The sequence below is a fragment of the Cnephaeus nilssonii genome (genome assembly GCF_951640355.1).
Source record: "Cnephaeus nilssonii genome assembly, chromosome: 1".
NCBI classification, from domain to species: domain Eukaryota; kingdom Metazoa; phylum Chordata; class Mammalia; order Chiroptera; family Vespertilionidae; genus Cnephaeus; species Cnephaeus nilssonii.
Genome location: NC_137072.1, coordinates 70249045 through 70268054, shown reverse-complemented (window position 1 = coordinate 70268054; position 19010 = coordinate 70249045). Strand labels below are relative to the sequence as shown.

The window sequence follows — 19010 nt, the reverse complement described above, 5'->3', positions numbered from 1 at the left end:
ATTAGCCACAGATATATAGTTTATAGATAATGAACACATGAAAAATAAGGGGTTGAATGAAAATTACCAGTAACTTGTATTTATATCAACACAGCCTTAAAAACAATTAATTGGCATTTATAAGCATGGAAGTCTGCTAGAAATTATTGAAATAACTACAGGGAAAGATTCAGGTACATAAGCACATGAAAATTCCCCTCCCTCCCAAAAAAAACGAGTAAAAACTACTGCTCTATAGCACCCATCATTGATACCTGTTGCTATCTCTCTCACATCACATGGCACATGAAGAGATGACAGGCAATGTATCCAGGTTTGTGTTTTTAATAAATCTAGATCAGTGGAATTAAAAAAAAAATTGAATAGAGCATACCATGACCATCAGATCCTTCCATTGATTTCAATGTATTTCTTGTTTGTTCTAGTTCAGACTGTGCAGATTTTAATTGCATTTTCAGCTTATTTGTAGTAGTTTCCATTTCTTCACTTTTGTTTCGAAAATTCCTTTTTAAGACTTCGTAGTCCTCTGTAGAACATGATAGTCAATAATAGTTACTTTTTTCCTATCCCATTGTTATGAAGTATATTTTACTTGTAACTAATCCTATATAATAAAAGGCCAATATACAAATCGACTGAACAGTGGAACAACTGGTCACTATGACATGCGCTGACCACCGGGGTGCAGACGCTCAATGCAGGAGCTGCCTCCCACAGGAGGAGTGCCGCTCAGCCAGAAGCCCTGAGCCAGGCTCATGGCTGGTAAGTTCAGCGGCAGTGACAGGAACCTCTCCCGCCTCCACAGCAGTGCTAAGGATGTCTGACTGTTGGAGTGAGCCTAAGCCATCAGTAGGACATCCCCTGAGGGCTCCCAGACTTGGAGAAGCTGCAGGCTGGGCTGAGCGACATGCCCACCCTTGACTGCACAAATTTCGTGCACTGGGCCTCTAGTGATTACATAATTTTAGAGCTGTAAGAGACTTCATTTAGTTATATTGTGATTTGTTGCAGACATTAAATGTATGTACACACACAATTGCAGGTATCTGACTCTTTAAAATTGCTTTGGTGGATCCTCCTCCTCTACCCACTTATTATTCACTGCTTTTCTCCTACCTGTGTAACTGACTCACATCTGTTTCACCTTATACCTTTTTTGGGGGGTTATCATACTCACTACAATAGATTTAACCATCATCTGTAGGTAGATAGATCTCCATGACACAATAAGTAACCTGAAATTATCATGTGTCTTATCTGAATTTTCATCTCCAGTAACTATCAAAATACCTGGCATGCATTCGTCATTCAAATACAAGAATACACACATACACTAAACTACCTATTTATATTTATACTAGAGGCCCAGTGCACAAAATTCATGCACCTGGGGGGGAGGGGTCCCTCAGCCCGGCCTGCACCCTCTCGCAGTCTGGGAGCCCTCAGAGGATGTCCAACTGACAGCTTAGGCCCATTCCCCACTGGGAGAGGGCCTAAGCCGTCAGTCAGACATCCTTAGCGCTGCTGTGGAGGTGGGAGAGGCTCTCGTCACCTCTGCTGCACTGGCCAGCCGTGAGCCTGGCTTCTGGCTAAGCAGCACTCCCTCTGTGGGAGCACACTGATCACCAGGGGGCAGCTCCTGCATTGAGCATTTGCCCCCTGGTGGTCAGTGCATGTCATAGAGACTGATTGTTCCGCCGTTTGTTCTATTTGCATATTAGCTTTTTATTATATAGGATATTTATATATCATCAATAGATTTACATATATAGGAAACAGACAGAGCCAAGACCTCTTTGGTGAGATCTGTCTACCCAGACATTTCCATGTGGATGTCCTGGAACTTGTCTCCTACTGACTGCATCTCACCCTCCTGCCCACAAACTTGACCCTCCTTCCAGTTTCCCTCTCTCAGTTGTTGGTATCATTGTTTTCCCAATAATTCAAACTTAAAACCTGAACCCATACACAACCCCTCCAATCACTAAGTATTGTTGATTTCAATCTCCCAAAATATTCTGAATTCTTCCTTCTCTCATTCTTACTGCCATTGCCTTAGGTCAAGTTCTCATCATATTTTCCCGGGAACTCTGGGAACTCGAAAAATCCTCTTTGACTGGTTGGCCCCTGTCCCTTTAGTCTTGCCTTTCTGTATTTACTGCTGACACTCTTCTTCTAAAATGTAAATTTGATGACAACAATCTCTTACTTAGTCCCCTTTGCTGGCTCCACATTGTCTGGCTCTGCCTATTTATTCTGCCTCATTTCTTAGTCCTCATTCCTTCAGGCTTTTTACTCCAACAAATACTTCTGAGGTCACATTATGTTATTTCATGCCTTCATGGCTTTGCCCGTAAGGTTCTCTCTGTTTGGATTGTCCTCCCATCTCTTTTTCACCTGCCAATTTCCTTTTCCCTCTTCAAACCTACACAGATGACACCTCCTGAAGGAGGCTGATTCTCTGCTCTCTTCTGCATCTGCACGCAGCACACACCCAATGTGCCCCAGCCACTGTACTGTAACCCATTCCATATAGTCTGACTACCAACTATCTGGGAGCCTCACTGTTGTGCTTATAAGGCCTCTCTCAGTATTTGGCTTAGTAAATGCTCAGGAACCATTGACTCTGTGTGTGTATGTATGGTGTGTTAGTGATATGTTTGTGTGGTGTGCCTGTGTGTGAAGCAAATTATGCCTCTACCATACTAATTGTGAACAAGAAGTATTTCATTTTTAAATTTAAAGCCTTGGATTTTTCCTTTCATAAAATTTGCATAAGTTTGTTTACACATATTGCTACATCATTAAACCTCTAATCAAGATATGTGACTCAAAGAACTCAAGGTTTCCACTTCCTTCACCCTTCTCTTGGAAATTCAGCAAAGAATTTTATGTACTCTGAGGGCTGACTAAAAAGTACAGTTAGTAAGTGCAAGATATGAAAGCTCTTCAAGGAGAAGTATCAGATTTCAGGCAATGAAAATCCTCCACTGAGGCCTCATAATTAATCCACATTTGTCGCGTGGATGAGGAACTATTCTTTTGCAATAGTCCTAGTGTCTACATTGGACTTCACTGATAGAGTTTTTGTTTGTTTGTTTGTTTTTGTTTTTAGCAGAATTTGAACTGAAGTGACATACCTGTAAGGCTGTTTAAGTCATTCCTACTAGATTTCACCTCGTTTAATAACTGATCTCTCTCCTGTTTGATGTCCTTCACTGCACGGAGCCGCTCAGAGCCTGCATTCACCAGCTTCACCTTTTCCAGCTCCAGGTCACTCACTCTGGCCTCCAGCTCTCGTATCTTTGAATCTTTTTTATCTTTTAAAATCTAAATATAGTAATAAATACAATGGGTAGAGTAAGAAATTAAAATTATGTACATATATAGTTATAACACATTGTTTTAATATCCTATATATATAAATGGCTTTTCACTATTTCCCAGGACATTAAATTTGTGTTTTATTATAAAGTATCAATAGAGTAAGTGGGGGGAAAAAAGCAATATTTTACCTTTTAACCTTAGTTGTCAATTCAGCATGTAGTTGTGCCACTAGCCACATGTGACTACTGTGTACTTAAAATGTAGCTAATCTAAGTGGAGATGTGCTATAAATGTAAAATATTCCAGATTTCAAAGGCTTTACATTTTTAAAAAATGTAAAATATCTTCATTTGTTATATTGATTGCAATATAAAAATATCACCATGTTGTGGATATATTAAGTAAAATATGTTATTAATTTCACCTGTTTCTTTTTGCATGTCTACTAGAAACTTTAAAATCATATATGTGGTTCACATTACATTTCAAGTGAACAGAGGCAGCCTAGAAGCTTCTAAACAAATGCCATTTTAAAATAAAATTATTTTTGTCAAAAGAATTTCTACTGTTTGGTGCATATTTCTCCAAATATTGATATAGGTATAGATATAAAAGTGTGGGTGTATTTTTTTCTTTGATTATACTTAACTTTTTTTTAAACTTACTCTTTTGGTCATCATATTGTCCCTTCAAATTAAGGCCTGTTGGCCTTAAATATAATCAGGCATACCTCATTTTATTGCACTTTACTTTATTGTGCTTCATAGATTTTGTGTTTTTTACAAATTGAAGATAAGATTACACCAGCAATAAGATTACAGCTTGCTTCATTGTGATACTTCACTGTGGTAGTCTGGAACCAAACCCATAATATCTCTGAGGGATACCTGTCATATTCACTCTTATACTGCACAGGATAAAATCCCAAGGTAGTGTTGCTCACAGGCAAGTTACTTAATGTCTCCATGTCTCAGTTTCCTCATCTGTAAAATCGGATAATAATGTGCCTACCTCATAAGGTTTTTGTAAAGATTAAATTGATTTATTTTTTAAAGTGTAAGACTCACTAGGATTCTTCCATTTGTTTGTACTATTAACAATACCAGAAATTCATCTATTTTCTTTAATAAGAAGGTGGAATAATAATCTTTTTTCCTCTAATATGTCCTGTAAACCTATTCTAAAGTTTTCATTGTAAGGGTTAACCATTAAGATGCCTTTAAAAGTTTCTTTCATGGTGAGTTTGGCCATTTAAAAAGTTCTTATGATATAATTAAGTAAAAGCTTAACATTAGAAAATTCTAATTTTAATGCAATAAACTTGTATATCTCCATAAGATAGATAATAATCTATAGTTGGCCTTATTTTTAGAATAAGGAAACTCCGGCACCTAAAGTTTATGTGAGATTTGTGCCTTGACTGGTTTGGCTCAGTGGATAGAGCGTCGGTCTGCAGACTGAAAGGTCCCGGGTTCGATTCTGGTCAAGGGCATAGACCTTGGTTGCGGGCACATCCCCAGTAGGGGGTATGCAGGAGGCAGCTGATCGATGTTTCTCTCCCATCGATGTATCTGACTCTCTATCCCTCTCCCTTCCTCTCTGTAAAAAATCAATAAAATATATTAAAAAAAATAAAAATAAAATAAAGTTTATATGAGATTTGTGATTAGGGGGACTGGGTGAAAGTAGGGTCCAATGGTACAAACTTCCAGTTACAGGATAAATAAGTACTGGGGATATAATGTACAGCATGGTGACTATAGTTAACACTGCTGTATGGTGTATTTGAAAATTGCTAAGATGTTAGATCCTAAAAGTCTCAGCACAAGGAGAAAAACATTGTTTTCTTTCCTTTTTGGTATCTATGAGATGATAAATGTTAATTAAATTCACTGTTGCAATCATTGCACAATAAATGTAAGTCAAGTCATTATGCTGTACACCGTAAACTTATACAGTGCTGCAAGTCAATTACATCTCAATAACGGTAAAAGGAAAAAGAATTAATGGTATTTGATTTGTCTCCTATTAGTTACCAAGGTAGAGATACAGATGATACAAAACTTAGAAAATCAAATTTTTAAAAAATTCACTCAATAATTTAAAATTTTGATAACTATTTACTGAGTATCTGTTGGGTGAAAGGCACAAAGACATGGGGCAGGTGTACAAAGATGAATAAGATGTGTACCTGCTTGAAGAAGTCTGAGTCTTACAGGGAAGAGGAGACACTGCTATTTAAACACACACACAGTGCAGTATAGTATAGAAAGCGATCCAGGTTATAATGGGTACAAGCAAAGTGAAATAAGATTTAGACAGAGAATGGAACAGGCGAAGGGAACTAATATTTCCTGAACATCTTCTACAGGTCAGGAACTAAGCTAAGTGTTTGATATAAAATTTCTCATTTAAGCCGCAAGTAACCCAGTAAGGTTATTGGGGTTTTGTTGTTTTGTTTTTGTTTTGTTTTACAGATTCAGTAAACAGTCCAGTGTTTTCCAGTTACTGAGTGGTGGGAGATGTGGTTCACATTTAGGTCTGTCTGAAAAGGGAAAAAACACACATTAAACTGTGGGATCAGGAAAAGCTTCAAGAAGAATTTTTTCTTTTGTATGGGTAGTTCTGAAACATTACTGGTCCACTCTGTTTGCAATCTAATGAAAGTATGGCTCCTTTCTCACAAAAAACACACAGATGCAAATAGACACAAATAATTTCAAACAATTTCAGTGTCTACACACTGTCTTTACAAAACCCCTTTTTCAGTAAATTAGGTCAGACTTATTCATGGGGGAAAGGTATTTCAGAAGCTACACCACAAAAAAACTCTACAGACCTTGAATTCCTGTAGTTCCAGCCTCCGATCATTAATCTCTTTCTCAAGCTGAGCTTTTTCTACTTGCATGGCACCGGCAGTTCGTCCATGCTGGCCCACCAGCTGCGTCATGTTTTCGATCTGTTGTCGCAAAATCTCGATCACCTTGTCCTTTTCGGCCATCTGGAGCCTGAGGGCCTCGCACTCCGCCTGCACGTTTCTGAGGTGATCCCCTTCATTCTTCAGGTGCTGCAGCTCCTGCAGCTTCAGGTCGACCCGGGAGCGCAGCTTGGTGATCTCCGCATTGGTGGCCTCAATGGCTCTCTCTTTTTCCTGGAGGGAAGCGGTCAAGTCCGACACGGTCCTCTCGGAGCTCTCCAGGGTCATTTTCTTGGCTGTCAACTCTTCTACGACTTTGCGGAGCATCTCCTTGGTGGATTCAAGCTGAGCGGTCAAGGAGGACACTTTTTCTAGGCTTTCGTTCTTTCCTTGAATTGCTGCCATCTGATTGTTAAAGAAAAAAGAATTTCATGGATTTGGGCAGATAGGCAGTGGTAACCTCAAGAGATATAACAAGTTAACTTAAAATCATTCATCGGATAATAATTACTTAGACCAACTCAAATCATTTTGCTCTCAGAACTCCATATAGATCATAGACTGACATGTATTAATTAGACCAAGGTGGAGAGGCCTTAATTAAATATTAATGTTCCTCCAAAATGGTTTTCTAGTGTGGGGATCTTAGGAAGAGCCCTCTGAGGATGTTTTCCGTACCAATTTAAATTAAGTTAACACTGGCAACAGGGGGAAGCGTGGTAGGATTGTAGATAACTGCCTTTTCTATTTCCCATCAATCTGCTCTTTAATTCCACCTCTTAGGGAAAAGTGAATAGCTTTTATCCAACATACATTCACATTCTCGGGTCCTTGTTAGGAAAAGAGTAAGATTCTAAATTCTAATCGCTTCTTTCATCTTTCTTCTTTCCCAGACTGGGCCAGGCCATAGGAAGATGGCTTTGCTGGGTCTCAGCTAAGGCTGGCCCCTTGGTTTGCTGTCACATTCGGGCAGGTTACATCTGTGGGTGCTTTTTATGTCTCTGTGGCAGTAAGTGGCAATGGAACCATGTCCTCCCGGTGCTGAGGGGCCACACTCCTAGCAGAGTGCCCCATATCTCCCCACCGTGCACTGACCTGGAGTGCACCGTCCTGTGTGTGGCTCAGTCTCAATCCGCATGGAGAAAAGTAAAAACAAAACCAGAGGTTTCTCCTAGAAACCTTCCACTCGGCGGTTCCTAATTCTCCCTATCGTTTGATGCTTTTCTGAAATAAGCAGTTATTAGGGTACCAAATTCTAGGTGAAAGAGGCAACTGGACGGGAGTTTCATTACTCAACAATGGACAAAAATGAGAAAAAGCTTAGCATTTTAAATTTAATAAGTGGTCAAAAATATTGCTCATAGAAGCCACAGCTCTACTTTAGAGCTATTTTAGGCCCATACATGTGTGTGTGTTTTTTAAAGCTTTACCAATGAGACATAAAATACATCCTCCCCTCACCCCCGAGAGACCATTTGGAGAAGCTGTCCCGTGTCCTGCCTGACCTGCCGTTCCATCTGGCCCTGACACTCGCTCTTCATGGCCTTGAGGAGGGCTTCCAGGCGCTGCACCTCCATGTTCCTGTCGTCCAGCTCCCGCCGCAGGTGGTCAATGGTGATGCTGTTGCCGGTGTCCCGGTCCCACAGACGCTTGTTCTGCTCCTTCTCCAGACTCAGCTCCTTCTCTCGCTTATGGAGATCAGCCTGTAAGAAGTGAGGTGTGTTTACCCCTTAGTAGCAAATAATAAAAATAAAACTCTATGTTCCTTATGTCATCTTTGGAGTTTTTATGTGATTTGAGAATACTTTGATTTTGGAATTAGATTCCTTTTTAATAGCTAGATTATGAACATTTCCTAGAAAAATAAATTGATATTTTGCTTACTTGTAATTTTTAGCATTACAAGTAAATCTCAATGTACTGGACCCCAAATAATATGTAATTTAAAGGAAAACACAGTAGATTTTTAAAGTTATCTGTTTTTAAGTTTTGAATTTTCTAACAAAGATATTATGTTTCACATCAAGTGTGTTCCTGTAATAAGTAAATGTTTAAAAGGTTGAGGGAATAGCAATAGTAATTTGGATTACTGATTCAGAAATGCAGACTAGTGTCCTGTACTAGGATTGGAATAGCAGTTGGGCTGTGAATAGAATTACCTCCCTCTTCAGTTACTAACAAAAATACCTTCTATAGAGTGTTATCTACTGTTAGCAAAAACTCAACAGAGTAGGAGAAACAAGGACTCATAGCTCCTAAAGGACTTATCACCCAAAGAGAAAGATAAGAGACACAAATAACTGCAAGTGGTTTTTCATTAGAGACAGAGCTAAGGACTAGCTGAGAGAAATCACTAAGGAGATCAAAATGCTTTGATCTGGACCTTGGGGACAGTTTGGAGATGCAGAGATTAGGAAGAAGGGACTGGAGGGGAATTTGCTTGGAGCGCTGGGTGTATATAAAGAAAGGATTGGAAACAGGCAATAGGAGGGAAAGAAGAGAAAGATCATCCCCAGGTCTGGAGCTTTGCACACACAGTTGCCAGCTCTACCTTTGGTGATGCTCAAGTCCCGTGTCAGCCTAAGAAGAATGGAGCTACCAGCGGAGAGCACTGTTCCCTAGAAAGGGGTTGGCGAGTAAGAGAGAACTGTATTCTACTGTCCCGCTGGATCACACAAAGGGGTACCAAACATTTCCTTCTCCCCAATTTCTCAGCCTACAGAACCTCTAACAGAGGCTGGTTTACAATGATCAGAGTTCCCTTTTCGTTCTTTAAAAAACAGTTAACCTAAATTTCCATTCAAATTTTCTATATACATAATTTGTATGTGTTTTAAATGTTATTTTGCTTTAAAATGAACACTTAACACTACTTCAGTTTAGCAGAATGTAGTATCTAGTTGAAAACTATGGTTCTTTGAAGATCAGCTTCACTTAACATTTAAGCCATGACAGTTCTACTTAAGAAGAAAAAGGTAAAATGTAGAATATTATATTTTACATGCAAAACTTGAATAATTTTATATGTATGCACAAATATTTTGTGAAAATTGTAATTTTATAAATGAAACTAGTTTTGTGAAATATTTTGGTGAAAACCTTCCCAGAATTAATGTCAGTGATATTTTAGAGCATAATCTCACCAACAGCTTTTGAAGTTGGTCGTCCAAATTCCCAGATTCCTGACTGAACTGGTCGCGCTCCGTCCGCGCTTCAGTGAGCTCTGAGTTGGCAAGGACCAGCTGCTTCTCCAGCTCTTCTATCTGAGAGGGAAGCACAAATCAAGCACTCTGACGACGTCAGTGGGCAACACAAAACAAATAGAGCATTCGGAAAGCGAATATTATTTAGGGGGCAAAAACAAAACTTTATTGTGATATGGTTTGCAAAGTTTTCTAAACTTAAGATCTATGTAGAATTTGGCCAAATAAAATTAGCCAAATGAAACATTCAAAATTTAGCTTCTGTGAATAGGTATTCTATCATTTGCTATTTAAGGAAGCTTGATGTGGCATAAATACATCAAGCCTACATAAATAAAATGTATTATAGTTAGAAGAATTATTTTGCTGCAGAAATCAGCGTGTCAGTAATAAAAGGATTTGAATATAAAATAACAAATGGCAACAAGTTTTTAGTTACTGTCATTATTATATAGTCACTCTATTATGAAAGGGTGATTTTATATACTATATTAATATATTTGTACACATATTATATATTCCCATCCTAATTTTCTTTATAAAATGAGATAAACACTAATTTTAAAGGGTTGTTACAGGTGTATTTTTTCCACACAGACAGGGCAGCTGTTTGATCTGTGGACCATGAATTTCTATGACCTGCTGGAAGGCTCATCACTGTTAACAGCCTGTAGGCTAAGAGGTTAAGATCTCAGAGGATGGAGGCTCAGCTTAGATTTTAGTTGAGCCACAGAAATTCATAATTTTGATACTGAGATATTAAACTGATAAGAACATGTTGCTACTTAGTGTTATGTAATGTTAGCTAATCTTTAATGTGATACTACAATACTATTTCATCATCTACTTTCCAGCGATAAGACATCTTTCATGTCTGCACTAATACTACTAGCATATGTTTCTTCTTACTTCTAAGGCATCTATTCAACAGGTTTCCAAAACTTCTATGTCAAGAATAAAACTTACTGATGGGTTTGGATGGTGCACTGTGATTAAACCTTCTTAGAGAACATATGAGCAAGACTAACTTTTTCTTAATGACTACTTTTACCTAGACTAGGTTCATTTAAGATCTTCATTTATTAATTCTACACATACTTATTAATCATATTATACACACATAATGTAACTATGTCATTGATAAATGAGTATGCATACACAGAAGTTATATTTCTTTATCTACACACACACACACACACACATATATATATGACTTAAGAAAGTACTAATATAGGATTATCAAACAGTTTCACATTTTCCTACAGAGTAGTATCACAGCCTATAGGAATTGGAATGTAAATTTTAATATTTACATTGGATATATTTTAAAATTTTGTTTTAACTTTGGTTGTATGTTATATATAAAAAGTATTTCACAAGAATTAGGTATATATAAAATATTAGGCTATGGATAGAAACGTGTTGATAGATTCTAATAATCCTATAAAGTACTTTCACCCTTGTGCTCCTATGGGGCATATATAGAAAAAAGCCCCACAACTCAACCTCTGTAGCACAAATAGCCTCCTAAGGAAAATGAGTGAATAATACCAGTTTATATAATCTCCTCAATTCTATTATTATTAGGAAAGACTAAGTTAGCACACACTTAATACAGGTTCTAGGAATACTTAGGGAAAAAAACACTAGCTTTTACTTTGGGTCAACAGATGTGATCAGAGAGTCAATGTGATCAGGCTAAGAGTCAAACATCTTAAGTTCTGATCCAGGTTCTGTCACATAACCTCTTTGAGTCTCAATTTTTTTCATCTATAATTTGAAAAGATATTCCTGATCTTTCATATTCCTTTCAATTCTTCTTCTAAATACTTCTTCACATGAGAAGAACAGTATTGATATAGCTAAAATTCTATATTTCCCATCTATCTTTGGGAACAAAATACAATCAAAGAAACCATATTTTGAGCTATAAGTTTAATAAGAACACTTTCGACTTGAAAAGTTACTTATATGACTAAACCATTTTCCACTCATAGCTAGCCTGGCACAAAACCCTTTCTATCATTGAGCACAGTATTTGTACGTGTATGTGCTTTAAAAGCTTAAATTAAAACTTGTTATTTTATGTCTGTTTTCATTTAAAAAAATATTTGGATGACCATTTGATAACATCAAGCCAGATGATAAAATGTATGAGACCAAAACTAAAAGAGCCAAGCCTTATCTTTCCGTCTAAGGTTAAGTATCGGCAGTTCCTCCAGACCCCTGCAGGAACTTTTGGTAGTTGTCAGTACTGACTCAGCTGCTATAGCTCTGCTTTTACCTTTCACTTTTTAGAATAAAAATATTTATATTAATAAATCAATCAAAAAGAAGAATGGAGAGTGAAAGGGAAAACCATTGATGTAGCAGCTGAGCTGATACAAACAGCTGTAAAAAAAACAACAACACTATAAAGCAAGCCTTTTAAAATGTCCATAATAAATACTGACATCTGAGATGTAATAAAGGTTTTTTTTCTTCTTTTCTTTTTAAATAGCAGCACTGGTTTTCCTTTTCACCATCTATTAATCTCTTAGTTTTTGATCACTGGCCAATAAGTACTGGGGTCTCATTCTAATAGTTCAGTGATTTTAGAGATATTACCAATCATATTGAATTGGATCTTTTGTTTTCTGTGCTCAAAACAACACAGATTTGGGATAATAAGGGGTGCTGCAGTCAGCATGAGGTGCATTGGCAGAACTATGCAAAGAGGTTTGCACAGAATCTTCCTGCCCAGTATACAGCTCCAGCCAGTGCTACTAAATCTTCGCTTTTTGAGTATGAAATTCAGCCCCAAATGCTTCCAAAGTAGGAAAAATCAGCTTATAATCAAGATTATGAGATATTTTTGTTGTAAAAAAGCGAAAGTTAAGAGTAAAGCCAAATCTACAGAGCCAATAGTGACAGCTTCTACTGGTCCAAATTCGTAAAGGGGAATTCTGGAGGCTCTCCTAAAATAGAAAGAGAAGAATAGAAAAAAGCATTACAGTAAAACACTTTTGTAAGCTACAAAAGCTATGTCTAAAATTTTTTTCAAAACATAATTTCTACTTTTATCAATATGAAAATACTTTCATTAATCTGAAGAGAAACAATGTCCTCCTAAACAAGTTTTCTCATAATTTATGCATTCTAGTTGGAAAAGTTTTGTTCAGACCCGTCACGTCATCAATTTTTTAAAATGATAAATACTTTTTATCTGAAGGAATATGGCCTCAGGAAAAAATGCTAATACTGCTTCTCATAAAATATATTGATATATAATATCTACACACACTTATAAATTTCTTTTTCAACAAGTCTCACTTTTAATCACAACTTTTATGTATCATTTTATTTGATGCTTTTTTTCTTTGTTGTTATTGGGACAGTATATACTAAAATGTGCAATGAAGCAGTGAAAAATAAAATAGATTTTAAAGTTTTAATAGGCTTTAGTATGTAAAGTCAAGGTACATGAAAATAAATTAAACAGAAGAATCTGTGTTTTTTAGATTCTATATTCAATTCATTATAACAAAAACAGTTTATAACAATGACATTTTTCATGACCCCCAAATGCAATCTTATTGCTAAGTTGTTTGATCTTCTTAGCTCAGTTATACCATGCACTAATGCCTCTCAGGCCAGAATATGTTCCAATCTCTGTGAACATAACAGGATAACCATCTCAGTGTTCCCTGTCTAAAGGCAGTTACTATTAAGAAACTCGAGTTACCCATCAATTAGGTGCCAACTAAATTAGATTCAAAATGCTGCATTATAAATCCCAGTGGTCTGTGTTAAATTAATTAATCAGATATGCCCCCTTATTTCTATTAACGTTGACTGTTTAAGATTGTCAAAATTTCTGTTTACATTAGAACAAAATAAGACAATAATTCTAATATCATGTTTGTGTCTATATGACCTCAAAACATTCATACAAGTTCATCCCATCATTTATCTGGATGTTTATGCTTGCTTTTATAATGCCAAAGAGATGTTTATAAAAACTCAGAAACTATTTTTGGATTATTTAGATGTATATTTTAGTATCTACTAAAAGTTTCCACCATGCCCATTTTGGAATTGAGCAGCATGATGTTATGTATCAGTCTGTATGCATATTAGCTTATGAAGGGATACTTTCTTCAAGAGACATTACAATGGAAAGCTACAGCAATTTCAAATCATGTAAGAGAAAAAAAGAGTTTTATTTAATACTTCATGACTTTTCAAAGGGTTTCATTTGTCAATAAACAATGAACATTTAATCTGTTCAAAATGACTTGAGTAGTGATAAATAACAGCTATTGTACTGGATATAACACAACAAGGATCCTAATTCCTCCCTAGCTGTCATATTGTCAGCGCTCAGTTCTGCCAATGTGCCGCCCTCATCTAGAGGATCCAAATCTCATAACTGAGATTATATAGTTTCATATTATTCTTTATTGTTTAGACTTTAATAAAGTCATATCTAAATGTTCCATTCTTATTTTAGCTGTGCCATTGGAAATTAAGGTCAAGATCTTCTATTACATGCTTGAATCAGAGAAACTAGGAGAAACAGCCCCCTCCTGTGGCCAGCACAGGGGTGACAGTGGTAATTAAATGAAGGGTGCTCAAAAGAAGGCAAATGGTGGAATAATCAGTGCTACAATATTAAATTGCCTCTTCCCATAAGAAGATTTTTTTTTTCTTGAACTATTATCCTGTAGAATTGGGTTAATTTTATAAAGGAAATCTGGCATCTTCCTTATACTCTATATTTTCCCAATAACCTAGGGTGTGAGAAATTGCTAAAAGTGATGGTTATAACTATATGTTATCTTATAGGTAGGATGACTATATATGGAATGTATCTTCTAAACTGGGACACTTTGGAGACAAAGGTGGAATTCACAACCCAGGACACTGGGATAGCAGGTGTAAATTGGGACTGTCCCAGGCAAACAGGTATGTATTTGGTCACCCTTCTCACAGGAAAAAAGAACACGTGCTTCTCTGAATGGCAGCTTTCTGATTGTTTTATAGAGTCTCTACTGTGTTATAAATGCTTGAAACTAATAAAAACCTAAGATCTAGAAAATGGTTGATAATGATAATGAACACTTCTCTTTAGCTATGAAACGTGAGAGAGAACAACAATATAAAACATCAATGAAAAAAAGGAAGAAAAATCAATAAATAAGTAAAACATTAATGAATATCTGGTTTTAAGAGGAATTATATAAAGAGAGATGAAGAATTAACTTCCTAGTTATTTTTTATTTAGACTAATATTAAAGTTAATTCAGTCTTCTAACCGCACAGTGATGAATACGTAGGAGTTAAAGTAAGAGAGGAGGTAGCCCCTAAAGTACAGAGTGGTAGGAGGAGAGCAGCTGGTACTGAACCAGCATATGACAAACCTAAGCCTTGTAAAAGCAAATAAAAGGGCCTTAGTCTTAATTTATTTTTTAGAAAACTTACTTAGAGTATGCAAAAACATTTTTCTAAGATGAATTAATGTGAGCAAACAATTAAAATAAAAATTAATTGGCATCCATCTTATAAAGTATTTTTAATTTGAAATGATTACTTTGATTCCACATTTAAAAATAAACTATCAACACTATATAATTGATTATGTGTATAATAACCTCTGGAAGCAGAGAGGCAAAATCTAAACTCACCTTGTCTTCATACATCCTTTTGGCTTCCCTTAATTCAGAACGGAGCTGAGAAACAGTAGATTCCAGTTCGCTGAGTTGACGCATATACATTGAATTTTGGTTTCTTGCTTGTTCTCTAAGAAGGGTTTACAGGGGGAATAAAATCAAAGAGCAAACTAAGAATAAGTGTGATACCTAAGCACACTCTAGATTTTAGATACTTCCACTAGCTATTTTATATGGCATTACTAAGCTGATCATCTTTGTTTTCCAAAATTGCTTCTTTAAAGCTCAAAAATGCATTGATAGGGGGAGGGCCAAGATGGTGGTAAATGCAGTACTCGCAACCTCCAACAACCACATCAAAATTTCAGCTAAACCACAGAACAACCAGCCTTCAGAACCACCTGAAATCTGGCGGAATGGAAGCCCTACAACTAGAGAATTAATGAAGCTGCATTGAGACTGATAGGAGGGGTGGAGGCACAGAACAGGCTGTTCTGAAACCCACTTGTGGCATTTTTTTTAATTGGGAGGGATATCTTGGCTGCAGAGGCCTCCCATAAGGAACAAGGGGTCCCAGCCCAATTGAAGTAAGTCCTGTTCCATAGAGACATCTCCTGCACATCAACTCTTCCATGTAATTGAGTTGGCCTACACAGCTGATTGGCCTAGGGATCAATCCCTCCCAGTGATGCCAACAACAATCAAGACTCAACTACAACAAAACAGTACACACAGCCCACAAAGGGGTACTCCTAGACTGCCCATCTCAGGTGACAGGAGGCTGAGCCACTGGGTTCTATAAGACATCTACAACACAAGGCCACTCTGCCAATTCCAAGAGACATAGCAGCTATACATAATACAAAGAAACAAACACAGGAAAGCAGCCAAAATGCAGAGACAAAGAATCATGTTGCAAATGAAAGAAGAGAAGAAATCTCCAGAAAAAGAACTAAGTGAAACAGAAGCAAGCAAACTACCAGATATAGAGTTCAAAACAATGGTTATAAGGATGCTCAAGAAACTTAATGAGAACTTCAAGGAACTTAGTGAGAACTTCAACAACATAAAAAAGGACCAGTCAGAAGATATACACTAACTTAAATGAAGAATAATTTTCAGGGAATCAACAATAAAGTAGAGGATGCCAAGAATCAAATCAGCATTTGGAATAAAAGGAAGCAAAAAATACCCACTCAGGACAGCAAAAATAAAAAAAAGAATCCAAAAATCTGAAGAAAGTGTAAGGAGCTTCTGGGACAACTTCAAATGTACCAACATTCACATCATGGGGGTGCCAGAAGGAGAAGAGAGGGACAAGAAACTGAAAACCTATTTGAAAAATAATGACAGCAAACTTCCCCTATCTGGTGAAAGAAACAGACATACAAGTCCAGGAAGCACAGAGTCCCAAACAAGATGAACCTAGAGACCCACACCAAGACACATCATAATTAAAATACTAAAGGTTAAAGACAAAGAGAGAATCTTAAAAGCAACAAGAGAAAAGCAGTTAGTTACTTATAAGGGAGTGCACATATGAATGTCAGTTGATTTCTCAACAGAAACTTTGCAGGCAAGAAGGGAGTGGCAATAAATATTCAAAGTGATGAAAAGCCAGGACCTATAACCAAGATTACTCTACCCAGCAAAGCTATCATTTAGAATTGAAGGTCAGATAAAGAGCTTCACAGACAAGAAAAAGCTAAAGGAGTTCATCACCACCAAACCATTATTACATGAAATGTTAAAGGGTCTTCTTAGAGAAGGAGAAGAAGGAGAAGGAGAAGGAGAAGGAGAAGGAGAAGGAGAAGGAGAAGGAGAAGGAGAAGGAGAAGGAGAAGGAGAAGGAGAAGGAGAAGGAGAAGGAGAAGGAGAAGGAGAAGGAGAAGGAGGAGGAGAAGGAGGAGGAGAAGGAGGAGGAGGAGGAGGAGGAGGAGGAGGAGGAGGAGGAGGAGGAGGAGGAGGAGAAGGAATAAAAAATATGAACAATAAAATGGCAGTAAATACATATCTATCAGCAATTGAGTCTAAAAAATAAAAATAAATGAACAAGGAATCTAATGAACAAAATAAACTGATGAATAAAATAGAACCAGAGGCATGGAAACAGATTGATGAATCTCAGAGGGAAGGGGAAAGGGAGGGGAGCAGGAAGAGATTAACTAAATAATTTATATGCATATATGTATTACCCATGACACAGACAATAAATAGGGTGGTGAAGGCCTGGGGTGGGGTGGCATCCAGGTGAAGGGGGTAAATGGGGAGGGGAAAGGGAGGGGACATCTGTAAAACTCTCAACAATAAATAGTTAAAAAATTAAAGTTAAAATTAAGAAAAAAAAGCTAAAAAATGTTAACTATTAAAGCTATGTGATGTGTAGATGGGAGTTCATGAAACTATTCTCTCTTTATGTTTGTGTATAATTGAAAATGTCCATATAAAGTTTCAACACATAAGCTCAAATTATAAAATTATTTATATGCATATACATACTTTTTATTTATATATATTTATACACACATGTATTTGTTTTATACTGTCAGTTACAATATGAACAATATTTAAAACATCCAATCCCAAAAGGTCCAAATATTTATAATAATACCCCTGATATGGTCATATAACATTACCTGTATGTTAAGTATCGTTTCTATTCATTTAAACGTTATAAAAGTTTTACTTTCTTGTGAAATCAATTATTAAGCAATTTTAAAAACAACTCAAAGCAGAAAATAAACTTAAAATGAAGATTATGACTCAATTTCAAACCCCTAGCACACACATACTGAATGATTTCCAGTTGACTTTGGATACTATTGGCTTGACTTCGAGCACTGCTAGCTTTCTCAGTGAGTCCTGTTATTTCTATTTCATGTTCACTTATTAACTGCTCAATCCTGTAAAAAAAAAAAAAAGTGGTGATTGCTATATGATACAGAAGGTTATGCGTGTAAATTATGCAAATAATTTTCAGTACTCTCAAATTTTGTTTTGGTTTTGAATATGCTGCTCTTTTTATTACCAGTGTCTAAGTTAGATATAGAGTCCTTTATCTAAATCTTTTGGGGACCAACTAGGTTTTGGAATTCAGAATTTTAAAAAATTTTACAAAAGGTAATAAATTATAAGGACTATATATTATATGACATCCCCAGAGAGGTCTAGGGAAGTGTCCTATAGGCTAAACATATTTCTAATGCAATAACAGGCTTTAAAATATTCACTAAATCATAAAGGCGATAAAAAGCTTTACATTAGCTCAGGTCAGATTTGCCAACAAATGAGTGACAAAGGCTTTCTCCTTGACCAAACTTTAGTCAGGCTCCTCTGAGCCCGCTTCTTAACTAGGCCTTCCCGCCTCCCTCCACCTCCTTAATATGCCTGGCCTTAGTAAGAATCTTGCTAAGTTACTTTAGTGAGAATCCCCTCACCCTTGATGTATCCTCTTGGCAACTTCCACCCAATGACTCCCTCACCCTGCTTCTTGCTATGAATCCTGGCTTGTCCTTGTTCTAGCAGCTGAGCCTGATCTCTTTAATGCAAACTCCTATTTCAATAGTTTTGAATAAAATCTTCCCTACTGTTTTGTGTTGTGTTTGGATTTTTTAAAATATATTTTTATTGATTTCAGAGAAGAAGGGAGAGGGAGAGAGAATCATTGATTGGCTGCCTCCTACAGGATCCACACTGGGGATTGAGCCTGCAACCCGGGCATAAGCCTTGGCCAGGAATCGAACCGTGACCTCCTGGTTCATAGGTTGATGTTCAACTACTGAGCCATGCTGGCTGGGCCTTCCCTACTGTTTTAACAAGTATCAGAATAATTTTTTTCTTTAACAATTCACCACAAACCTATGAAAAATAAATTTCTGTGTTTCAGAGTTTTTTAGATTTTGCAATTACTGA

At 36.8% G+C, this 19010-nt stretch overlaps 1 protein-coding gene across 12 annotated transcripts in view; it reads right to left on the bottom strand.

Annotated features, from left to right (window-relative positions):
• CCDC158 (coiled-coil domain containing 158) overlaps window positions 1-19010 on the bottom strand; it is a 72431-nt gene that overhangs the window by 35625 nt on the left and 17796 nt on the right. For 10 of the 12 annotated variants that reach the window (XM_079769730.1, XM_079769735.1, XM_079769732.1 and 7 more), the window contains 7 exons: window positions 17891-18001; window positions 15114-15228; window positions 9388-9507; window positions 7750-7947; window positions 6167-6649; window positions 3141-3330; window positions 374-526 (listed from right to left, as the gene is read on the bottom strand). In XM_079769730.1, coding sequence (XP_079625856.1) covers window positions 374-526; window positions 3141-3330; window positions 6167-6649; window positions 7750-7947; window positions 9388-9507; window positions 15114-15228; window positions 17891-18001 — 1370 coding nt within the window. Of the gene's footprint in view, window positions 1-373; window positions 527-3140; window positions 3331-6166; window positions 6650-7749; window positions 7948-9387; window positions 12405-15113; window positions 15229-17890; window positions 18002-19010 lie in introns of those variants that run through there. The other 2 variants (XR_013813457.1, XR_013813458.1) reach the window with 2 other exon arrangements.